At 40.0% G+C, this 18,496-nt stretch overlaps 1 protein-coding gene across 2 annotated transcripts in view; it reads left to right on the top strand.

The window, feature by feature from the left end:
* The window catches only part of pdzrn4 (PDZ domain containing ring finger 4), a 47,095-nt gene extending 35,559 nt beyond the window's left edge, over positions 1–11,536 (top strand). For both annotated transcript variants that reach the window (XM_026146908.2, XM_080291489.1), the window contains 6 exons: positions 2,301–2,399; positions 3,930–3,992; positions 6,769–6,870; positions 7,058–7,165; positions 8,679–9,737; positions 9,829–11,536. In XM_026146908.2, the coding sequence (XP_026002693.2) occupies positions 2,301–2,399; positions 3,930–3,992; positions 6,769–6,870; positions 7,058–7,165; positions 8,679–9,737; positions 9,829–10,401 (2,004 nt within the window). In that variant the 3' untranslated portion in view covers positions 10,402–11,536. The remainder of the gene's footprint in view (positions 1–2,300; positions 2,400–3,929; positions 3,993–6,768; positions 6,871–7,057; positions 7,166–8,678; positions 9,738–9,828) is intronic.
* The last annotated feature ends 6,960 nt before the right edge of the window (positions 11,537–18,496 follow it).

Below are 18,496 nucleotides of genomic sequence, written 5' to 3'. Positions count from 1 at the left end.
TGAAACTGCAATATTTCTGCAGTTATTTCGAGCTGTAACTAAACTCTCTGCAGCAGGTACATTTCTGTGTTTCAAAACCCACAGCCCCAAATTTATAGCTTGGTTTTTGGACACTCTGCCCCTAACAAACAGTATTTCCTTATAAAGCTGGTAAAGACTACTACTACTACAGTCACATCCGCTTAATTCCCTAATGCTTAATCAGTTGAATTCAACTAAGCTGAAATATCTCTAACATAACTAACAGTTAAAAGCTGAAAAGCTCAGTGAAGCTGAAGCAAAATGTGAACACTAAGCCTGAAAAACAAGTAAAATACAGAATGAACAAATGTACTATTACCTATTTACCGCAATAAATGGCAATCAGTGGGAAGCCTGTCATTTAAAATCATCCACAATCTTTTTCGGATTGACTGAATTATGATCAATATAAATTCAAAGACCGCTACTTCGAAACAGCTAAAGCTGAAAGGATATCATCAGCATCATCATCAGCCACAATGAGGACACAATGAGGCAGTGAACATTACACTTGGCAGCTATTTCTTTTAAAATGAAACATGAAGTAACAGTTAAGTGCATATAAAAGTGAAATGTTACTACCAGATGTTTAATGTGGTAATAAAATGCCACCCATTGTCAATGTGTCGTTATTTCTCCCATATATTTGTAACATGTGGTAAATGTGATCCTCCCTATTTAGGCTGGGAAACCACATCAGTTGTCATATGCATTGCAAGCCGGATGAAATGACTTTTTAAGTCATTGCTGTGCCATGCTCCAAACTCAGCGGCACAGATTATGATCCAATCATCACTAATCAAATCACTTCATAGCTTTAGCACCCGTGGATCCAGGCATCCAGTAATCCACTGAAACCTGGCGAACCGCCCAATGTGCACTGACGTTAGGCATTAGTGCTGCCTGATCTCACTGCATGCAGTTGTTATTTCACTGCCAGGGGCTGTACAAATCAACCAGTGTACTAAACTGCTGAGGAGTGTGGCTTGTCAAAACCAGCACATGGTGTTGCAATATTGTAAACTCCTTTGCACGCCCCACCCAACCTCTGAAGGTCAGGGCTGCTTCCACAGGGGGATAACATGCCAAAGAAATTAATTTCTTCCCCCTGTCAATCTTTGCCATCGTTGCTTCCCATGACAGAAAAAAGGGGGGCTGGGGATTTTTAATTCTTGCCCCCTATGAACACCACACCCACCCTCAGCGTCTTTATACCCCACAATCTATCCCACACAATCCATCCCCCACCCCGCCTTTCATATCACAGCAGTGAAATGAATTTGGCACTGAGGGGTTAATAAAGATTACCGTTGGAGTTATCTTATGCATTACATTTAGACACAGCTGAGATCAAAAGGAACCAGTTGTGAGTCAGGCTAAATTGAGAGAAAATTCCTGTGGGAGGGTATCAGTGAATGAAATGGCATCAAAACAGCCATCAAAGATCTGCACAGTATGCTGCCACATGTTCGGTTTACGTTTGACAGACTTTCATGTTATTGATTGACAGATCGCTTGACAGGGCTCCATTTGAGCCTATATCTATATATATGATGTCATGCGATACTTGGACTATATAAATTATTGTGCTGTATGTGTTTCTGCTTGCTTATCGTGTTTGGTGATCACTGCAGTTATATGTCTCTTTAAAGCAATACCCGGTAAAACAACGTGGAACTGAAAAACCTGCTCGGCCTGTAGATTCTCAATGCTGAAAATACCCAAATTCAAAAGGCTTCCTTACAAATCTTCTGCTGATTAAAAATTCTGTTATCAGTACGACTGACTAGCACCCTGCTAATCTGGCAACAAGCTGCAAAGACTGATAGGTTTTTGTACACGATAACACAATGACTGACTGCACTATAAGTCTTTACTCAGAAAGTATATAAAGTCAAGTAAGAAAGAAAGTTTTCAACGGACTCTGAAGAATGTGCAGTCTCGTGAAAAACTGCCTTGTGGAATCACCTTTACCTGCAATAACTTGAAGGTCTTGATTCTCTTCTGTTTTTAAGCCATTCTGTTGAAGATTTGCAGGTGTTGTAGTAGTAATCATTGTCCTGTTGCATGACCCAGTTTGGGCCAAGCATTAGCTGTCAGACAGAGGACCTCACTCTAGAATACTCTGGTATACAGAGGAGTTTGTAGCTGACTCAATGACTGCAGTCTGTGTCCAGATCCCGCGGCTGCAAAACAATACCTTTCTTTTGAGTAAAATGGTCCCGATCAAAGAGTCCTTACTGTTTTTCTTTTTATGTGTGTGCGTGTTTCTGCAACAGGAAGTGGAGCTATGCAGGCAGAACAGCCAAGAAAAGCTGGGCCTGACACTGTGCTACAGGACTGATGATGAGGAGGACACTGGGATCTATGTGAGCCAGGTGGGGACAGAAACAACACTTCTCATAGAAAACTGTCCTGCAGTGAAGCCCTTAAAAATAAAAAATGATTAAATTCAATAAGAGACAAAGCTGCCTGATCACGTAATAAACCGGGGCCCCATGATCAGCTTTGTTTGGAGTGATAAAAAGTCAAAGAAAGGATGAAATCACAGAAGAATTCTTGTTTTTACATACGAAAGCAGAGCACATGTTTGCTAGTCAAATATAAACTCAGAATAAGACATGCATGAACAAAAAAGGAAGTCAGCTTTGAAATGTGATTCCCTTCCTGACTTTCTCATTCCCTCCTCTTAAACAAGTTTGAATTGAAGGTTTTAATAAGCTCTGAGCGACAACCCCCAACACACAATATATTAAATGGCACATTTAGTGGAATCCACCATCTGAATGCCAAACGCACAAATGAAAGAAGAAATGCATTACGGATGTTCTTTTTTTTTTATTCAAATGATTTGTGCTGCTTCCTGTTGAAAAAAAAACCTTAAATAACACAAAATGAAAACAAATTATTACATTTTTCCATGACAGAGCTGAATGAATGATAGAATTATAGGGGCTGCGAAACGAATTCAATAATGTTCAATGTTTAGTTTGACTGCAGGTGCAATTTCAATCCCATTATGAACACAAAAGGCAAGGCTGGGAAAAGTAAGAGCTACAGTGAGGATTAGCTCAGCAACATAAGGAGATAAATGGCAGAAACACAAAGACATGCAGTGTGGTTAGCTCATTTTCAGTCTTTTCAGAAATAATTTCATACACACTGTAACTCTGTGAGATGTCACTTATTCCTCCGGTTTTTCACCTGTTAGTTTTCGAAAAGCATGAAAAGGAGAAAAAAAGGGAAAGAAAAAAAGCGCAGGCACCTGCTGAACCTCGGCAGATTGTGACGGCTCCAACCGGCATAACAGATCTATTTTTATACATTTGATAGAAGGATAGAAATGCTAATTCCCAGTATTATAATGCATGCGGTATTGGTGTAACTTCCAGAAAGGCATGCTTTTTTTTCTTCAACCCCACTCCACCAAGTTTCGCTTTTTCTGCATATCGCTAAATCTCTTGATCTTCAATGCAAGAACAACAAAGTTTATGAAGTAGTTGTTGAGGGCTTTGGGTGGTGCCGTAGCTTATATGCATATCCACTGAGATGCATTTTGAAAAATATGCACTGCTGCTTCATTCTGCTAAACACAACGATGTTTATGCCACAAACACATGTTTTTAGTTTCTTCTTTCCCTTCTTTCTCTCATTGCTTTTATTCACTGCTTCGTATGTATCTCCATTTCCTTTACATGACACAAGTACCTGAGAAAATCAACCTGCATCATATCAAAAATAGGAGGCAAGAAAAATGAGTGTCATTTCTATATCAAAAAACAGACTTTTCTCCAAACATGACATAAAAGAGCGGCGGTGCAAGTGTGCTGCATCGCTGCTGTCTTTTCGAGATACAGAGCTGCGTGGTGATTGGCTGTCAGCATTGATTTTCAACTTCTTTTGTGCAGGTTGAGCCGAACAGCATAGCGGCAAAAGACGGGCGCATAAAGGAAGGAGATCGTATTCTGCAGGTGGGTATTTTCATGTCAGTGCCCGAAGTACATGAACAGCAGGTTATGTTATGAACTGACTCTGTGTCTGTGCGCAAGTATTCTTCACAGTCACATCACTGGCAGCATGTGATCTTGTACAACTGAACAAGACAAAAAAAAAAAAAAGAAAACAGCAATACTCTGTTTTTCTATGTTTAATCTGGACGTCCGCCAGCTTGTTTTCGAGGCGGTCCTTTTTAGAGAATATCCAAGCGGCTGGTGTCTCCAGTCTTGGAAAGCTTATGTAGCTTATGTCCCTCGTTTTACCAGGGAAATTAAAGTCCTTAGCTGCAGTTACACCAGGCATTACATCAATTCTAGGATCGCTGTCTTTCTCTGGCAATTTCTCACTGTTCCTCGTTATGCAGAAACAGCCATGGGGTCACAGTGCGTACAGTGTAAAGATGGCACAATTAGCTGTGTATAGACGAGACGGGCTGTCAGCACTTTATTTATTAACGGTGAGAAATGTCAGTATTTTCAGTAAATTGTTGTGAGGCCTAAGGGGTTTTAAACAACAAAACATGTGCAGTTCTTTACCTTCAATTCAATGTTATATATATAGCGCCACATCACAACATCAGACTGAGTTAAGGTACTTTATATTGACTGCACAAAATAAAAATAAAAAGCTGAGAAAACCCTACAATCATGTGACCTTCTATGACCAAGTGATTTGGCGGCAGTGGGAAAGAAAAACTTTTTTAACAAGAAGAAAACTCCAGCAGAACCAGGCTCAGGGAGGTGTGGCCATCTGCCACGACCAATTGGGAATGATCAGATGAAAACAGGACAAGACAAGACATGCTATGGAAGAGAGCCAGATATGAATAATAACTAATTACTATTTGATATTACATTTAAATGTCTTAAATAATTTTCCTACTGGTATGCAGGATAAACAGTGAAAGGGCTTGCAGGTGTGTGTGACCAAGGTCCCTCGTTGGGTCTTACGCTGAGCTGCTTGATGGATTTTATGTTTTTATTTTTTGATCTACAGCCTGTTATTTTGCATTTTCTTATATTCATACACATGTTCAGATAAAATATGAATTAATATGTCAGTGCATATCAGTAAGTGCATGTATTTCTACATTTATTTAAATACCCTCATAGTACTCATGCAACTAATTCACTGTAAATGTAAATGCTTTCTGCTTCATTGGCTTGCACCAATATGTTGCTGGGCTGTTTAAGCCTCTAGAGACGCACAGTCTGTGAGGTGTGCTGCTGGCTTATAGAACTGTTTGCCTCTGGCCTTTAAGTTCTTTAGAAGACAATTAAAAAATGAGGCTTCAAAGCAATCACTTATCTTTAGATTTTACTGTGTCTCAGGAACTCACAGTGATTCAGAGAGATAAAAACTCAAGAGTTCTCAAAGCATCTATCTTAAACACTTAACGCAGACTTAATATTATTTTTTTAGCATGTTACAGAACTGATCTCTTTCTGACGCAAAATCAGATCATTTCAATCTAACAATCACAACTTTGTTGTTTTTTAATATGTCTTTACCTGCACCTTTTTCTCCCTCCCAACATCCCATCCTCTGCTTCTTTTAAGCGTGTCTCAGTATAATCCTTCACATTTCGGTTTCTGTTGTTGTCTCCCCCAAAACACCAACACGTTTTTTGTATGAATTTCCTTTGATTTTTGTTTTTAATTCCATGTTTTACCTTCTATTATTGTTGTTTCTTCTATTTCTTGTTTCTTTATTTCGTTCTTTGTGTTTTGTGAGCTTTTACAGTATTTTCTATTTGCTACTGTTTTCACAAGTTGCAATTGCATTTGACCTCTCTGGGCCCCCGTACTTCTGGACTTTTATTGGGACAGTATCTCACCGCAACCTTACGACATACCTTGCCTCTATCACTTTACCAAACTCTCTGATGGCAGTTTTTGCCTTTTCTTTGGCAGTGGCTTAAACAGTCCTAAAGAGTGGTTGTGGTTTGCACCACAAAACAAAGTGACCCACACTGTTCCTTTTTTTTTTATAACAAGTGGAAAATGACAGGTGGATCGTGTTACAGCCAGCAAGTGCAGTGTTAGATCCCACCACAGCAGCCTGGATCTCATTTTTCTGGTGGACACCCTGAATGTGTAGCCTATGACATTCACACAAAGGAGTTATTTATTCATATTGCATAAATCAGATAAGTCGTCTTATTATTGATGACCTCGGTAAGCAACATCTCAACTTGCTTCTAGTCTGAACAACAATATACCAACATTACTCCTCCTCCATATTTATTGCATTCAGCACTCCATTCTCTCTACACTGTTTCTGTTTCCCGGTATTATGAATGATTGTGGGGAGCAAGGCCTGCTGTACTCCTGGCCCTATTATCTTCTTCTGACAGGCCCATTACTCTAGTGAGGAAAAGATGAACGCCACCTGTCAAAGAACAGTTAATTGTATGTCTGGATGGTTTGGTGAGAGTAGACTCTTGTGAGGTCGGACTATGCACTCTCGAGTGAGTCTCTTTGCTATGAGTGCAACAGCGAAGACGTGGAGAGTGCCAAGAAAGAAATGTATTAAAAAAAGAGAGGAGGAATGGAGGAAGAAAAGGGTATAAAGGGGGATAAAGATCAAAAGACAGTGTGGTCAAGGTGGCTTGCTAAAACATTTGAATTCATTTTATTTGTGGTAGGTATATGGAGAAAAAGCATTTAATTTCTTTTGTAAGATATGCAGACTGTTGTGTATCAGTTCTTTCTCACTGACAGAACCATCTATTCTCATCTTGATGTACAGATAAATGGCTGTGAAGTACAAGACAGAGAGAAGGCTGTTGCCCTGTTGTCAAGTGAAGAAGCAAGGAGCATCACACTACTGGTGACAAGGCCAGAAATCCAGGTAAACACACATACACACCTACGCAGCCTTCCTGCCCTATCTTGACAGCCTGTGTCATGTCAAATAAAAGCACTTGCCTCCCGTTCCATTCCTGTCAGTGTGATTGGAGTTCCTGCTGACACACAAACACTTTCATTCAAAGCCAAAGAGAAAGAGGGAGGTTTCTGACAAGATGTTGTGATTTCAGTTAGATGAGGAGGCTGGATGGCTGGACGATGAGCAACAGGAGCTCATGGAGGAGATCCTCGAGGAGAGGAGGAAGCAGAAGGAACATGGCTTTGACAGGGGAGATGAGGTAAGATGGTACGCTAAGTGAAGCAACCAACAGACAAAGTGTCCATTAAAAGTACAGTGGTGAAGAGAGACTGTTTTGGCGTTGTTCTAGGCTAAGGAGGGGAGGAGGCGCGAAGGCCCCAAGACAGACCCAGGAAATGCTGGAGTGATTAGATGTCTGGGCTGTGTTGTGTGTCTATTTTGGTGATTTTATATTGGGGTCAAAACGAACCAGACAAACAAACACAAAAACCCCCCCACAAAAAATGTTTACTGAAAAATATCAAAAACTAAGAAATACCGGGGCAAATGGGTGGTAAATAAGCTATTAAGTAATTATACAGATTGTACTTGAAAAAGCAGTAAGTTGTATAAAGTATTAATAAAATATTTTTTTAGAAAATATGCAAATTAATTGTAATTTTGAACAAATAATAATAATGTTTTTTTCTCTATATTAATTACATAACTAATTATGCTTTGAGATGAAATATGTTTTGCTATCATCATCATTATTAATATTATTATTATTTTGCTTCTCACTGTAAATTAATGTATGTTACATATTTAGGTAGATGAGGGTTAAGCTAAGGTTTTTTAGCATGAGAACCTGTTTGACCGAGAAAGTGAGGTCTGGACGTTCTTGACTAGTTATTTTCACCACCTGCTGTACTTGACTGACCCTCAACATGTACTTTGGAAAACAATTCAGACATTGCCTTTGCTGCTGTGCCGATATTATCCTAAAACAGCAGTTTAGGTATCTGCAGGCTTTTAAATCCTTATGCACCACCTAGCTTAACTTCATGTAGTTCATTGAAACCTTGATGGTGTTAGTTTTTTTAATCTTTGTTTATGTCCAAAGATAAAGCAGCCAAGTACATGTTTATCGTGGTAGTTACGTTCTGAAAATAACCCATGATAGGTGAAATCAGCGAAGTAGCCAACTTTATTTTTTACAATTATTACAGATGTTTTAAGGCTGTAAAACCCCTCACTACACAGTTTATACACTTTTCTCAGACAGGCATGAACATTTTCACACTTTTCTCTCGTTTAAACACTCTCAAAGTTCAAACCTTTGTAGAAAAATAAGTCCAGTATTGTAGAAACCAAAAGCACCCGCGGTTGCCTTTGACGGTGCAAAACGTTTTGTCGACAGTGTTGTGTTTGTTGGGGAGAAAACTTACAAACACAGTACAACACTTCAGAGTCACACTGCTAGCGATTGAAGATTTATTTAATTTGACAAGCTAAACACATTCTGTACTGTACAGGAGACACGGCACGAGATTGATTGACAATGGTCTATTGCCAATCAGGACGCAGAACACAATGCGCTGTAAGGAAACAAACAAAAAAATAAAAGCATGCAAAACTGCACCAAAAAAATCTGCGAAACAGCAAGGCCGCGAAAAGTCAACCACGTTATAGTGACGGACCACCGTAAATCATTGACAACAAAGAATTTATGGTCTTACAAATGATTGAAACATTCATAAACTAATACAACTGTTTCTCTTTTAATACTCCAGAATCAAGCTGAAGAAGGGATGACAACAGACACAGCTACATGTTCTTCCAACAATCAAGACAGTGGGTTTGGACGCAGTACGGACAGTCCGGAGCACCAACCACTGCTGGCTAAACTCCAAAGAAGGAGCCCAGCTCATTGCCTAAGGGAGCGGTGGCGGGCAGAGCATCCCCACACCAAGCGAGGAGCTGTTGTCCCACGGGAAAACCAGAGCACGAGAACACTGTCCACAGGCCAAGGCCACGAAGGGGTAGGGAGTGTTCGCAATAGTGGAGGTGGGATCTTAGGTTTGGAGAATCGCTTCCAGCAACTCTTGGAGCTCAAGTGTCAGATCCGAAACGGGGGTGAGTGTGGGGTGTACTCAATTCGACACAGTATAGAGTGTAGCCTTACTGAACAAGGGGGAGAGGATGTCGATTGTGTAGATGACATAGGGGGAGGGGTGGAGCAGGAGTTGAGGATGCTAAACGAGGAACTGCGCAGCATTGAGCTCGAATGCCAGAGCATTATGCAGGCCCATCAGCTTCGCCAGTCCCATCAGCAGGAGCACTCACAGCCGTCGCCCTGTTCACCAGGAAGGAGCACCAAAGATGGACACAAGCGGCACAGCAGGCTGGCTGACATTCACGAACACCCAGAGAGGTTGGAAGCCGATAAGATGCGCGAGAAGGATAGCTCCAGTGCCTACAACACAGCAGAAAGTGCACGCTCAACACCACTGGGTATGGAGAGATCTCCTGACCACTCTCTGCAGAGACACATCAGCATTACCAACCAGAAAAACCTCAGACTGGCTTCTTCAACACCCTCAAGCCCTATTCCTATCCCCAAGCCCCAGGGCACATCTAGTCGTAGCAGACAAGCAGATCCAGGTCCTGTAATCTCAAGCAGCCCTGATCAGAGCAACCCTTCCAGGTCTGAGTCGGACCCTGCTCTGCCTGCAGATGATGAGAGGTGTGAGAAGAAAGGGAGGACCAGAGAGTCAAGGAGAGGGCTTCCTTACGCTTCTTCATATCACACGACCCCTTATCATGGCCAGGGAGGATCTAAGCAACTTCAGGTATAATGCATGTGAACCTGATGCTGCTGTGGCTTTGAGTAAAGCGCATATGAAGAACACTTCGTTGTTAACCCTGTTTTCTTTGTTGCAGAGCTACATGCAACTGCTACAGCAGCATTCATCCGTGGAGTATTCGCAGAGCCAGCTGAGTCTCCTCAGTGTCTGCCGAGATCCCGTGCACCGTAACGGACGCCCTGGGGAACCACGACTAGAGTGGAAGGTCAAAGTTCGAGCTGACGGGACGCGATACGTTGCCCGGAGGCCTGCTCGTGATCGCATACTGAGGGAGAGGGCGCTAAGGATCAGAGAGGAGAGGAGTGGAGGCATGACCACAGATGATGACGCCATGAGTGAGATGAAGATGGGCCGCTACTGGAGCAAAGAGGAGAGGAAGCAGCACCTGGCACGTGCCAGGGAGCAAAGAAAGAGGAGGGAGTTTATGCAAAAGAGCCGCCTGGAGTGTTTAAAGGAGGGACCACTGAGTGGAGCTGAAGGCAGGAAGGAGATCAATATCTTGGAGCTCAGTCACAAAAAGATGATGAAGAAACGAAATAAAAAGATCCTGGATAACTGGATGACTATTCAGGAGCTGATGAGCCATGGGGCCAGAGTCCCAGAGGGCTCCAAAGTCCATAATGCCTTTCTTTCTGTCACAACTGTGTAATAAAAGATATTAAGTCAGGTAGACAGCAATCGAGGAACTACTGCTTGTTTTTTCTTCTTTTTTTTAAGTGTACATTTCTGAGATTAAATCAAATACGTTAACGCCGAAGACGTCTGTAGCATTCCCAAAGCAACTCTGGAACTAACACTTTAAGAATGTTTGAATAGTTCAACAATCAATTGCAAGACCTCGGCCATACAAACTGTTTTTTACGCTGGCATTTTGGTAATGCTCCCTGCTTCTGGTAGCGCGTTGGTTCAAACAGATTCACGTAACAGACTGAGGGACCAACACATTAACCTTGTGTATACCATGTACTGTGTCTCCATTACTCTCGTTTCTTTTGTGTCATTGCACATGAAGCGACTTCACTTGCCTCGATCGAGGTGTTTGGCTGTTTTTTTATAATGGGGGAAATACGATATTTTTCACACAGCTTTTTGTAAAGAAATTTTTACACTGAATGTCAAAGTACTGTAAGCATTTTATTCTAATTTCTTATTTATGTTTATTACCACCAAATCGTCGATGTCAGAAGTGACACTAATTGATTGTATTGTAGCCCGCAGTGAGAGAGACCTCATTACATTGCTAAAGGACTACGACTCCACATCTAAAACCACTGCTTTTATTGTGTTGATAAAGTCACTTGAGTCAGACTTGTCTGATAAGCAGCACTGAATTTAAGGCACTGAAAGACTCAATTTTGCCATCTCAAAAGCTCATTTTGTTCATGAGCTGGGAGGGCTTTTTTGATACAGCTTTACCTCAACTTACAGAACAAACTGACCTGTCAAGTATTTGAATTTTGGGGCAAAAGGAATGGCTGACCTTCAACCCTCCCTTTGAAACATAATCGCGTGAATTGTGTTAAACATGTTAAACAGACTCTTATTTATATTGTTTACTGTCGTTTGTATTTATTGTAAATTCCTTTTTATAGTCTGTCTAAAATGTTTCGGTGCAGCTAGCCTTGAAAGGGCAACACTTTTCAAGGTGCTGTCAATGAAAATGTATAATATTTGCAGCCTTTCAACTCAGTCTGCTGTTTTCACTGTAAAGTTAATTGACGAGGCCTTGAGTTCAGTATTTGTTGATGGTGATATTTGTAATAAAAGAACAATAAGGAAAAAAATCTGTAGAAAGATATTTTTTCAGTGAGTAATCACCTCCTGTTCAACTGCATATCTACCCAAATATCTAGTAAGCCAGTCACATTCTTAGTTATCCTGCAATAGGGTTAATCTGCTGGAGACTTCCCATGATGAATTGAGCATTTCTTTTTCACTCATCATTAGCACTCATTAAAAACTCACTCTCACTACTATATATTGCTATTTGTCCTATTCTCTTGTCCTGCTCTCTTCTCTTTCCCCTCACATCCACCTGGTGGTGGATGACTGCCACTCCCTGAGCCTGCTTCTGCCAGAGGTTTCTTCTTGTTTAAAGTTATTCTTTCCCACTGTTGCTTGCTTACAGCGGGTTTTCTGATCATTGAGATTCTTCCTAATACCACGTGCTACTCCTGTCAGCTAAGAAAAGTAAACTGAGGCTACAATTTATACAGATTAATTCAGATAGTAGGATGAGAATGTGAAATAAACATGAAAGCATGGATGCATCTTGCCTTGTATTTACAGCTCACAGTGGTGGTGTAATGGAAATATGATCTCGGCACTTTTAAATCCCTTTCGTACTTACTGAATATTGTTTAACTGTCACACCCAACCTGAGTGTTTTTGCTGACCATATCGATCCCTTTATGACCATATTCTGATGGTTGTTTCCAGCAGGATAACACATCACGTCAGCTCAAATTGTCTCAAACTGGTGTCTTGTCCATGTCATTGAGTTCCTTTAGGATGTGGTGGAATACGTTGATTCATATCATGGATCTGCAGCCAGCAAATATCTCGCAAGTGTGTTATGCTGCTGTGAATTAAGGAGTTCTGAAGGTAAACGTTTTCTGGTGAGTGTATACTGGAGCAAATTTGCATTCAGTAAATTATTTCACACAGCCTTTAAAGCTGTTTTTCTAACATAATTGTTGATAATGAAACATGACTATAGCTCTGAGGATCCCAGTTGTTCTACATTCAGATAGTAAACACTATCTGACAGGTAATAAGCACTTTTTCAGTCGGAATATATCCTTACATATCCTTACACTAAACCTATTCAGTGGCATGCTCAAGAGTGGCCCTATGAAACATAAATATTAGTTCCTAAAATCAGAATACTTGACAAAATTCATATCAATCATAGGGTGTTTCTACTATGCATATCTGTCCTACGTGTCAAAGAACCCCGAACACAATTTTTAGTGATTCGCTTTGAATGTCTTCTTCAAACAAACCATGCATTATGCATGCCGAGGACAGAAGTTTACATGTTTGGATTTGAGAGAGATTCTTATAAAAGTGTACTCTTTGCAGACTGCATTGTCTCCTGCAGAGAGACAACACATTTGATGTGCGCGGATGTGCATCAGGAAGCATGAGAGGAGGCGGGCGTGCTGTTTATCTGAGACTCATAATAAAGGAATGCGCTGTAGCTGGTGGAAAGTGAAGCGACTGATCGATACTGTGCAATCGGCTACACGCTCAAATCTTTGTGAAAGATCATAAAGAAATGATTGCTCAGTGAATTCATACAAGGTGAATAAATGCAGCACATGGAAAAACACCACACCTGCCTCAAGGCTTTACCAAGACTCATGATCTCCATATTCACAGGAATTCATAAAGCATTTTGATTATTTTTTTTTCCTTTGGTGTCTTCATTGCATGCATAGTAATTTAGCCTGTCGCTACAGTTTACAGTATTCATGTATTCATACCAGGATGACTGACTCACATTGTGGGGGGTGGGATATTGGTGCAAGGGATGGGTGTGTGTGTGATGGGGGTGCATGTCCATTTAGTGATAGGAGGCATCAAAGCTAAACTATACTCCCATTTCAAAGCATTAAAGAGACACCGGTGAAGTCTCCTCATTCCCTGTCAGTCTACTGTGTGTGTCCACAGCCCACTGAACTGAGGAATTAATGAGAGACATCCGAGTGACATCCCCATCACCAGGGCCTTTATGCATAACATTAAATCAGGTAAACACTGCACCTACTTTTCTCACAGCTCCCCATCTCCTCATATAATATCCAGCCAGTTTTATCTGTGTGACAGAAGTGGCACAGGAACTGAGGAATAATTCCCTGCAGTCAGCCTAGTATTATAAATGATTAATCCCAGTGTGCAAAGCAAAGATAATTGAATGTATTTGAATGTTGATCTATTACACACCAGTGGTGTTTGGTGGGCTAGGCATGAACAGGCTTGGATTTCCATACGTGTATGAAGCACAATAGCATGACCAAAAATACATAGCTTAATACTAAGCCTTGAAACTAAAGTTGCACACAAGCTTCAGGCTCTAGAGATAAGAGAATGACAAGCTTTGCCTTTTCTTCAGTGTTTCGTAAATAAGCTGTTATCACAGAAAATCCCCTCTTCAGAAGTAAACACGTCTAAAGTTTGAAGACTTTATTTTAAATGCACAGGCATGCAGACACTGAGGAAAGCTGGATGAATCAGATTCAGGTCACTGCTGATCAATATCTGGCTGTCCAACACAATCGGCACAAAGTCAGATCATATACAGATTCGGATAATGAGGGTAAATCTCACATTCAGCCCATAACACTTGAGCATATCTCCAAGAATTTCAACTTATGCCTTAAACAACTTTCTTGCTACAATTAGATTTGAATGTCAGCACTGCTTTAATACCAGTCCAAATATACAGACAAACATAACCCAAGTATTTCATTTATTATTATCCAAATTATTCAATTATCCATTTGTCCAATCTTAACTGGCCCTATGCAGAAACTCAAGCACAATGAGAAACACAGTCACTGACATATACCAGTATGGAAAGGGTTACAAAGCCATTTCTAGGATTTTAGGACTCCAGTGAGCCACGCTGAGAGCCATTATCCACAAATGGAGAAAACGTGGAACAGTGGTGAACCTTCCTAGTAGTGGCCAAAATTACTCCAAGAGTGCATCAACAACTCATCCAGGAGGTCAAGAAAAGAACCCAGAATAACATCTAAGGAACTGCAGGCCTCACTTACCTCAGTTAAGGTCAGAGTTCATGATTCAACAATAAGAAAGAGACTGGGCAAAAATTGCATCCATGGGAAAAGACACAGAAAATTGCAAAAGAAACATTTTGATGATCTCCAAGACTTTTGGGGAAATATTCTGTGCACTGACAGAAGATAAAAGGTGGACTTTTTTGGAAGGTTTGAGTCCTGCTATATCAGCATTTCATAAAAAGAACATCACACAAAAAGTAGTGTGATGGTTTGGGCCTGCTTCTTCTCTTAATTCTTCTCTTAAAGTTCTCTTAATTCATGGATCGATGAATTCTGCTCTCTACCAGAAACATCGGAGCATCAGTTCGTGCCCCGAAGCTTGAAGTCCCTTATGCAGCAGGACAATCCGAAACACACCAGCAAGTACACATCTGAACCGAATGGCTCAAAAAAGAACACAATTTTGGAGTGGCCTAGTCCAAATTCAGACTGAAGTCTGATTGAGATGCTTTGGCATAACCTTAAACTGACATAGCTGAAAACCCTGTAGTTATTTTCAGAGGTGTGGACTCGAGTCACATGACTTGGACTCGAGTCAGACTCGAGTCATTCATTTTATGACTTTAGACTTGACTTGAAAAAATGTTCTAAGACTTGTGACTTGACTTGGACTTTTACACCAATGACTTGGGACTTGAATTGGACTTGAACCGGTTTACTTGAAAAGACTTGATATTTTACCCCAAATATAAAATTTAACATGCATATTATATAGAGATTGAAAATGTGACGTCATTCACGGGTAGAACCGCAAAGGATTCTGGGAACTCGTGGCAAGCGGTACTAGCGCACGCAGGCTTTCAATTAAAATCAGTTATACAGCGATAAAAAGAAACACAAAAATGTCAAGAAGCTGTTGTATTATTAACTGCAAATAGCCGGTCGCATGACAACCACGGGAAGCCGACGGGTAAAGAGATCGGTTGTTATCGGATTACGTCATTGAGGAGAAATTGTTCGAGCCATGTTTCCGAAGTAACAAAGACGCGATGGATGGCCTGGATTGCAGCCATTCAAAGATCAAATATAACGTCCCAGAACACTCCAGCTCACAGGTTAGTCTGCTCCAAGCATTTACACAAAGGTCAGTCTGCGTCATTTTTCTTAACATAATTGGTGATATAGGTTACAAGCAAGTCTGGCGCTGAACAGAAATTGTCGCGCTATGCTCCTTTGTTTATTGTGCATAAATAGTGAATTGTCCTGACACAATATTGTGTTTCGCCTCTGTTATTATGGTACACTGACAAAAACATATACTTTTATTCACAGGATAAAACAGGTTTTTTGTATCACTAATTGCCCAGTACGATTACAGCATACAGTCTTATTGTCACTGCTACATTTCTGTGACGCTACCAGAAATTATTTCCACTACTAATTAATTACCGTTGAGCTCAAAGGTCCTATTAATAAACGGTTAAGGAATGTGTATTTATGATGACGATTTGTGAGACTGGTAAACTTATGATACGTACGATGGTCTTTACTTTCTACACGGTGCATTTCAAGGTCCTGTACCCATCCGTCGGTAAACTGTACCTGGGCTTGTTGCAGTGACCTGAAGTTACTAAACTTCATGAGTGTGTGCACTCACTCCAAGAACCGTATGATTATAAATATGCATATAAATATGCTACGATGAGATAGCTGACTTCATCTAACTAGCAAATGTTTTCCAGGCTACGTTGGTGATGCAGTTTTTTTTTTAAATGATATTTTTTTTAAAAATATCATTTATTTATGTATGATATTTTTGTCATGCGATTTTAAAGCCGGTCCTACAACCGCATCCAAGAATAACATGCAGCTTATCTCAGAACTGTCGGTGAAAATTATTCTTGGAGCTAGGTTTAATTGAGCTGCATTTTAAAGAGGTGCAATTTCACAATTTGTGTATATTTTCTAAGTTCACTATTTTGTCATGTGTTGAGAAAAACACAGATTTAAAAATTACATGGTCTAATATTTACATTTAGCATATAACTGCAACATGCTTTTTTTCGTTTTTTTTTAACGATTCGAAAGGACTTGAAATTCAAAATTTCAGACTTGTGACTTGACTCGGACTTTTACACCAGTGACTTGAGACTCGACTCTGACTTGCCTGACATTACTTGAGACTTGACTTGAGACTTGAGGATAAAGACATGAGACTTACTTGAGACTTGCAAAACAATGACTTGGTCCCACCTCTGGTTATTTTCAACACATTTTTTTCTATCACCAGCTTTCTGAGCATGAAGATCATTAAATACACCTTAGTTTAAACAGCAAAACTGCACTGATTATTTGCCTATGACAGAGTAACAGAATAACCAGGATCTTTTGTGTATTCTGCCAGTTCACAGTAAAAAGCTTCAACAACAAAGTTTTGGGTAACTTTCAAGGGGTCATATCACCATGTGGGTGCCTGGTCAGAACAGGTTATGACATAAAAACCAACCAAGACAGTGTCAGAATAGTTTTCTCTCTCTAGCCTTTACTTTAATGTATTTGACCTATTTTTTGTTAATCTGTTAATTTCTTAATTAACAGATGTAATATGATATTCATTAATTGTCAATAATTCAAATAGAAACATGTACATAAAAGGGTTTAAACAAAAGGTTTCATCTATTGTTTTGCGTGCTTAAATGTGGGCTTCACTGTCCAAAGGTGCTATAGGAAAACCTGAGTATTGTTGGTTCGAGACACTGCGGTAGCAGTAATAAGTTACGCCCTGAACACAAACACACCCACATGTATTTCATCCTGGTTCGTCTTCCTTCATTCTTCTCATCTGTCTCATTCAAATTCCAGCGGGTGAAGTGAGCAGAGTGGGCCTGCTGCTGCAGCGTAGCTCATGAAAAAGCGCGGCATCCTGCCTCTCTTTAATCTAACGATGCCTTTGAAGGAGCAGCGAGTGAGAGAAACTAGAACAAAGTCAGGTGTTCTTTGCTGTGATGCTGGTTTAGACACTGTGACAGGGGATGGGTAGCACATTATGCATGTGTTTGGATGCTCACTGTGTGTGGGTCCTTGTGTGTGATTATAGTGTACAAATAACAGGAATAAAACAGAAAATTCTCAGTTGATGCTCTATTATAATAAAGAAAAAGATTATCTTGGGAGTGAAAGCATACTTCAAGACAGAACGTTAACCAGATATCATGCACAAAATAAAATAATCAAAAAAGTTATAAAAAATAAACATTTTTGTGAGTTGTTGTTGTATACTCTCTAAATTAATGTACTGTTTTTAAAATCAAGCAATTTTTACAGATGTTATTTTTTCATATTTTGAATCACTTATTGAATGATATCATTTACCATTCACTGAGATGCCCATAAGCTTTCTTTAAAAAAGTGGATAATGTACTGGCAGAAAATTACTAGGTCATTTTCTTTTCTTTTTTTTACACATTTACAGTGTTCATAATGTGTTTTTCTTTCGTATTTACATATACGCATATTGGGGGCACTTGCCTAATCTTTAATCCTAATACTAGTAAACTGAAAGAGCTGGAGATTGAACCAATGACCTTCCTATTAGTAGTGATCCACTCTATTCCTGAGCAGGAAACAGGTGCATAAGGTGGATGTCAGAGAGAAGTCGGGGAACAATGGGAAAATGTGGGTGATAAAGAACGAAGTCACGCTACTCTGTTTTTGCAATTGCTAGCACAACTAGTACCTTTAATAATATCTATATACTACCACTAATAAAAACATCTATTAGAAATGTGAACTTAAATAATTCTGGGGCTTTTTTTTACTGTGAATTGTCTCTACTTTCATTCATTGTCATGGATAATAAGCTGTAGCTTTTTGCTGGTCCCTGATAAGAGAGTGTTAGGAGAAGAGATAATAATACATCCATAGCAAAAGTTGTAATTATCACTACAACAATAATAGGACAGTTGGACACATGTGTTTCATTTACACATGCTGTTT

This window comes from Astatotilapia calliptera, chromosome 17 (genome assembly GCF_964374335.1).
Source record: "Astatotilapia calliptera chromosome 17, fAstCal68.1, whole genome shotgun sequence".
Classification (NCBI taxonomy): Eukaryota; Metazoa; Chordata; class Actinopteri; order Cichliformes; family Cichlidae; genus Astatotilapia; species Astatotilapia calliptera.
Note: the sequence above shows the minus strand (reverse complement) of the source record. Positions and strands in the feature narration are given on the sequence as shown.